The 6718-nt window shown below is 44.8% G+C and overlaps 1 protein-coding gene across 1 annotated transcript in view; it reads left to right on the top strand.

The window, feature by feature from the left end:
* The window catches only part of LOC135896379 (uncharacterized), a 45058-nt gene extending 38971 nt beyond the window's left edge, over positions 1-6087 (top strand). Inside the window, exons 21-24 of the mRNA XM_065424762.2 lie at positions 429-526; positions 2982-3194; positions 4866-4942; positions 5896-6087. Of these exons, the coding sequence (XP_065280834.2) occupies positions 429-526; positions 2982-3194; positions 4866-4942; positions 5896-5998 (491 nt within the window). The 3' untranslated portion in view covers positions 5999-6087. The remainder of the gene's footprint in view (positions 1-428; positions 527-2981; positions 3195-4865; positions 4943-5895) is intronic.
* The last annotated feature ends 631 nt before the right edge of the window (positions 6088-6718 follow it).

The raw sequence follows: 6718 nt of genomic DNA on the forward strand, positions 1-6718 counted from the left end.
TTTCATGTCATAACTGCTACTGTCTTTCGGTACTGCTCTTAATTTTTGTGAATGCATGTGATATCCTGCCGAGGTAGAGTGGGAAATATGCCCTAAGTTGACAGAATATTTAATGGTTTGTATGTAGCGTTATGCGGCAAAATATAAGGTATTGTTCATTTCACAGGAAGCCTGAAAATTTGAAAGCTACCATCCTCTCTTAGATGTGTAATGCCTACATGGTTCTATTAAACACGGTGTTCAAGGTGCCAAATGATAGTGTGGTTAACTTTATCGTATGTCTGTGCTTGGTGCAATCCTACCTGTGGCTTGTTTCTCCATTGCATGAAACTAGTGAAGCCTGTGGTCAACAATTAGGCACTGGTGCGTTACTGCATGTGGTGATGCATATAGATTGCTTCAGAGTTTTCATTGCCTGTTTGCTGCAGCCGGCCTGTACAAACCAGAGGGCCTCTGGTGGACAGAAGCGACGCGGGCCGCTTTTCAGGAAAGCATGGCCTGTCTTGAGGAGAAGCGCGACCAGATGGTGAGGGCGATGGCCAAGTCACCATTGTCCAGGGTCATGCACGGCAGCTATTACTTCACTGATAAATGAATTCTGTGTGTGAAACATACGTACGTGTGTGTATGCACCCCTCCCTTCCCCCCCTTCCCCCCTCCACTAAATAACTATGATTGGATAATTAACTTTCTTTTCATTTTGTAATGGTTCATATTACAATGGCAGTATTAAAGCATGGAACTACAGGAGGCTAGAGCATTTCATGATTTTAAAAGCGTCATTAATTGTTGAGATATTCATCAGCAGAAATTCACCTTTTCCTTTCTGCCAATGAGATGGTTGCACTCCTGGTGCTCTATTAGTTTAATTGCCATCAGGTTTGAGCAGTTGACAGCCTTCTTGATACAACTGTTTATTATGTTGTTCCAGCTGGGGCCTGGCCATTCAAAACAAAATTTACAAGATTTCAGTGTGTTTTATACAAGTTCAACACAGGAGAAAGAAAGTATTTCTATAAAACAGGAAGAATTAAAGCTAACACTCATTGCAGAAGCTTAGAGGAGGTACAGTGTGTGAGCAGGAGCACATGTGCTGCCTTCTTTTGTTGCCCCTTCCCTTTCATTTTTCCCCCACTCCCTTTTGCCTTTTCTTTTTTCATGTCTCTGCACCTCTTGCACTTTCTACAGCTTTAGTGAGCTTCTGCTATGGACACATCCCAGTCTATCTCCACTGTGAAAAATCTGCCTTGCTGGCAACAACGTTGCTGACAGGGCTGCCCAGTCTGCCCACTAAGACACCCAGACGCATCCAATGCCGTTGGGGAAGTCAGATGCTGCCAGGGAACGTTGCCTGCTTGCACGCAAACAATCACAAGATTTCTGGAGTTCAAGTGCCTTCAGTTGCCGTTTGCATAAGCTGGACCGCTCGCTAAGGCTACTACTGTCGTCTAGTCTTTCCCATGGCAAGACAACCTTGCTGTGCCCCTTGTGCCTGGGAGTGTTGTTCGCAAACTATTACTCCTATCGTATGGGAATGGCCGGGAGCCCGATGCGCGACTCCTGTAGGTGTGAGGAAACCATTGAGCACCTATTGTGTACTTGCCCTCGCTACAATGTACAACGCCTCTCTCTGCGGACAGCTTTAAACTGACTGGACCCGGGGCTGTTCACTGAGTCAAGGATACTCGGACCGTGACTACACCCGTCACTGGCACAAAAGGCTATTCGTGCACTAGTACACTACTTGAAACGCACCAGCCGCTTAGTGTCCCTTTACATCCTCCCATGTGCACTCAGTGCTCACTCTCTCCTTCTTCGACCCTAGCCCACCAGAAAGCCATGCACAACAGCTTGCAGCTATACCTGAATTGAGGAGTGGAACCATCAACCTGATCTATAGGCATCATTTGCTGGCAGCACTACCGGGACAGAAACTAAGAAAAGTAGAAACAAGACATGCACTGGTCCTGTACATGTCCTGTTCCTAATTCAGTACCTGCCCAAGTAGCACTACCGCCAAACATTCATTGTCACCCAGTTTTCCATTCTGCTTGTAGTCTAGGCGCCTTGCCAGAAGCACCTTGAGGGTTGCCTTTTATTTATTCAATTTTATTAAATAAATGTTTTTCTCTCACTCTACCGATTCTAATCGTTACCTTTTTCTCCCCTATTGAAATCATATAGAAACAGACTTAAATCGTGTCGATTTTGTTTTGAAAAGGCCAGGTGCCGGTTGAAATATCAACATAACAAAGGTAGTTGTTACAAGAAGCTTGTTGACTCTTGACACCTCTGATGTAGGATGTGCCTTCCTGTGAAATAACCCACCAATCATAATAATGGATTGTATTTCAACAAGACTGTGATGCACTGGAAAAATTAATTTGGACACATGTTGCCGTGCGAGAACTCTGAACAGTTGTGCCCTTCCTCCTTGATCTTTTGCTTCCTTCCTCACCAGCACATGCCCCTTTGGATAGAGTACGCAGGTCTGCATCTGAACATTGAGAGGCTGGCTTTGCTGCACAGCTCAGTTGTCTGATGGTTGAGCTTGCTGTGTGCAAAGAAGTGAAAGGAACAAGAAACCCCACATTTTTATTTGTGCAGTTATGGTATGCTTTTTGTTGCATTGCTTTTTCTTACTGCCTTCCCAACAGACAGCCGCCATGCAACACCTGAAAAAGAAGCACTTGTTTTGAAATTTTGCAATGCTTGCTGGCACTCAGCTTCTTGTGCAGCACGCAGCCTGCAAGGAGGCGACATATTTACTGCTGATAGGGAACAGTGTTCTGGTATAAAAAGAAAGATAGTTTAGTAGGTTTCTAGAGTGGTGCAGTCTGGCAGGAAAGGGCTCCCACAGTATCTGTCATAGCCTGTTCCTGTGAGCCATAGCATAAATATCTGTAGTGTTGAAGCCAGTGTAAAACTTTGCACAATTAACCTGTCACTTATTGTTTTTCTCTTTCTGCGAATGGCTGCAGGTTTTACAACATAGAGGGATCGATCTGCACGATGTGAGCAGGCGCCTCAACTTGCAAGGCCTGAGTGACATAGAGGACAATGTAGCTGTGCGTGTCTCGGTAAAGGTGTATGACGACCGGCTGTTTACAAACCGGTACCTCAACCGGGACTACAGGCTTCCTGGAGTAGAGCACTTGTCTTCCCGCCAGCTTTTCTTCATCTACCTTGCCCGGGTGAGTGAGTGATGATGAGCTGCTTTTTTCATCAGTGGTGGTTGAAGAAGCAAAGGGTCGCAGTGGAGCTTCATTCCGGCTTACACGGAAAGATTCTTTTCCATTTTGAATCGATAGCTTTATTTAGCTTCTTTGTCCACTTAGAACAGACTTTGGTCAATCTTGCACAATAAAAGCTGGAAGGTGTTGTGCCTGATGATCCCTATGAACAAAGGATGCTTCGCCGGCAGACATGCGGCTATCACAGGTGCTAATATTGCCTTATCGTTCACTCAAGGCAGCTCAATCAGTGTAACCTGAGTCTTACGGACAGGCAGTCATGTTCCAGATGAGGCTTCTCGAATGCCCGGAAATGACAGCTCACTTCAAGGCAACAGCGTCGCCCCTCCTGACCGTCATGAAGAAGCCTCTGATCGATGACAGTGTCATCGTTGAGAACTCCTGGGGAAAACGTCGACGGCCAATTCACAGTTTGCCATGTAGTTCCCTCATATTGTGCAACGTTGGAGACACATGGAGTGTTGGGGAACAGGAGGTGGTGAACGATTCAGCATTCAAGACAACAATGTCCCCCCCCCCCCCCTCCGTGACTGTTGCGAAGAGGCCACTTATTGATGACAGGGTCATTGTTGAAAACTCCCAGGGAAAATGTTGATGGCCAGTTCACAGTTTGCCATGTGGCTGCCTCATATTGTGCAACGTTGGAGACACATTTGACGTTGGGGAACGAGAGCAGGTGACCACTTCGGTGTTCGTGATTGGCTAGTGAATTCCGTTGTCGAGGGAAAAAGGGAAATAAACAGCATAAAAAGTGGATCCGGACGGCTGTTAAGGAGAGAGATGCTCGGACATGCAAAGGCTCTAGCATGTAGGGTGCTCTGATAGTTGGAGCCATGTTTGTAAAACTGAACCATGTACCTTTTTATAATACAATCCCTATTCTCATTCTTTGAACGTTGCTCGGAACCCTTCTTTCTACCTGAACCTGGCACAGCACCATCCATGGAACCTTTGTGGTCGCATGGACCCCCCTTCCCTCCGACTTCACAACATAGGAAAATAAAGAGTGGAGAGGGAAAGCGCAGGTGGAGGGCAGCAGTAGAGCGCAACACCTAATTGGTTGGTGCACACCCAGGTGATGACACATACTAGGGGAGGGGAAGGTGAGGCAGGCGCAAGTAAGCTATGAACGCTTGATCCGCAACTGACACCTCTGTGTCGAGCACAACTGCTTGATGGATATCCATCGCAACGAAGTTGTAGCTAAGGTACTAGGCATAGTGGGGGCTGCTACAGAGTTTCAACTAGGGTGCTATGATTACAAGATATACAGTGTTGTGGTACCACATGGCATGATTGGCAACGAGGTTGCCACTTTGTGTGTCGGCTGATGTGCCCATAAGGTTTTGCGATTCATGAATGGCATGGGGATATGCACCAGGTTGCTCAAGAAAGCTGTCATTAACTTTGACAATCATGGTTTCTGCCCCAACTTTTCTCACCCCTACTTCTTGAAAGCAAAAATTGCTAATCTGACAGGGGTATAACGCCTTCATTTCTTGGAAGCACTGAACCCTGAACTGAATAGACTGCATCTGTTTTACGGTGAGCTCTATTGTTGGAAATCACTTTAGTCTACGTCTTATCTGATCTTGTCTTTGTTTTTTCTAGAGTCACTGTGAGGCTCCTTCAGTTGAAAAAAGCATTGAAGACATCCGCTGCTCATACAAGAGCAAAGGAAGATACAGGTGGGTTATGGCTGGTTCAGTAAAAAAATTGCAAGCTTAATTAAGTTCATGTAGTACTAAAACCTTCGAAGCGCGGAAGCTTGGGCAAGTTTGCATGACTTCATGACAAGCTGCACGGTGCTATAAAACATGGTCAAGGGGTGAAGAAAGGGCAGTCCAGTCCTTTCTTCACCTTAGTGCCCAGGTTTCCTTATGCAGCTTAACATGTACTAAAATTATGTTAATATGTCCATTGCATTATGGATTACCAATGAATCGCATGTGGCATTCTTCTTGTCACCGGCAGCACATATACGATTACCTCTATTTCTATCTCTAAAAGATTGTAAAAAAGATTTTCTGCCTACTGCTGCCTTGCTTCTGCCATATAGTATATGATGTCGGCTGGCCTGACAGAACTCGCTTTTATAAAATTGACACCTAAAAAAATACAGAGATTGTACTCTGACAGCGTCATGCTACAAACACGGAAAGAGAGCCAGCTTAAACAAATCGTACGACGTAGCAGAAATAAATGGCTTCTCTAAAAAAAAAACATTTATATAATATACTTTTCCTCGGAGAGGGGAAATGACAAATGCGAGTTCCCTTGCGGACGTCACAGAAGTGCCAATGGCAGCACTGCCATCGGTCGCACGTAAGGCTGATAGAGTTAACAATGCAGTTGAAGGCACATTGTCCAACATTTGCTGGCACAGGATGCAATTGGCTCACCAAGGCAGAGGTAACTGTAGATCGCTGAGAGAGCCCATTGTCCTGCATTGAAGGTCAGTGAAGCCTCCACCTACTAACAGGAAGGCCACTTCTCAATGTAGTAGTAGTCTTTCATTCCCGACGTTGGGGATCGGGCCGCTTTGGGCTAGGAATCTAGCGCGACCTGATGGACATGAATAAAGTTTTTCATACCGTAGATACGTGGTCTTGCTGACATACTCCTCGTTTTTGCATTCCAGGACAAACCTGGCCTTGAGCAACAACCGTGAATTCGCTGATGCGTTTCAGTGTGCCTCTGGCACAGAGATGAACCCTACGACACAGTGTTCTGTCTGGAGCTGAAGGGTCATGCCCATTACTTATTTTTATAAATCTAGCTAGGTGTAATAAAATGTGTACTTGCTCTGTTGTACAGATGCCATAGCCAGCAATTTATATATGCTCTCTCATTATTTTGTTTGCTTAGTTTTCACGTTGACATTTTTTTCATGGCTGACAACTGTGAAAAAAGGCAGTTGATGTTGCTGTGATTTGTATAGGAAGCAAAGATGTGCTCAAGAAACTTGTGGACCCCATTTTGCATTGTAGGCAGCTCATATATTTGAGCCATCTACATTTTATTTAAGTAGAGGCATGCGAATAGTGATTTTTGAGGCCAAATTGTATACTACGAACCGAATAGTGGCAGAAGTGAATTGAATCAAATATCGACTACTTTTTTAATAGTTTTCGAATAATGAACAGCCATTATCACAACTACTATAAAACAATGTTCACATTCCTTGTGTTCTTAAGTTTTGAAAGTTTGTGTCATCACATAGTATGTTATGAAGTGTTGTTCATTAAAAGCACCGATGGAGCACTAGAAGCAAGCAAGTAGTTTCTCTGTGTGCACTGGTCTTCTCAGAGAAAGCGAATGTTGGCTGTACAGCCTGTAATTATAGTATGGCTACCTAAATGACGTAGCCTGCTCCACTACGTAAATTCTTATGTTTTATGTCTGTACTATGACCACAGAGGGGGTAAATTTGTCATGCTTCCGCTCCAATTTTATGTTTATTT

Source organism: Dermacentor albipictus, chromosome 7, assembly GCF_038994185.2.
Source record: "Dermacentor albipictus isolate Rhodes 1998 colony chromosome 7, USDA_Dalb.pri_finalv2, whole genome shotgun sequence".
NCBI lineage: Eukaryota > Metazoa > Arthropoda > Arachnida > Ixodida > Ixodidae > Dermacentor > Dermacentor albipictus.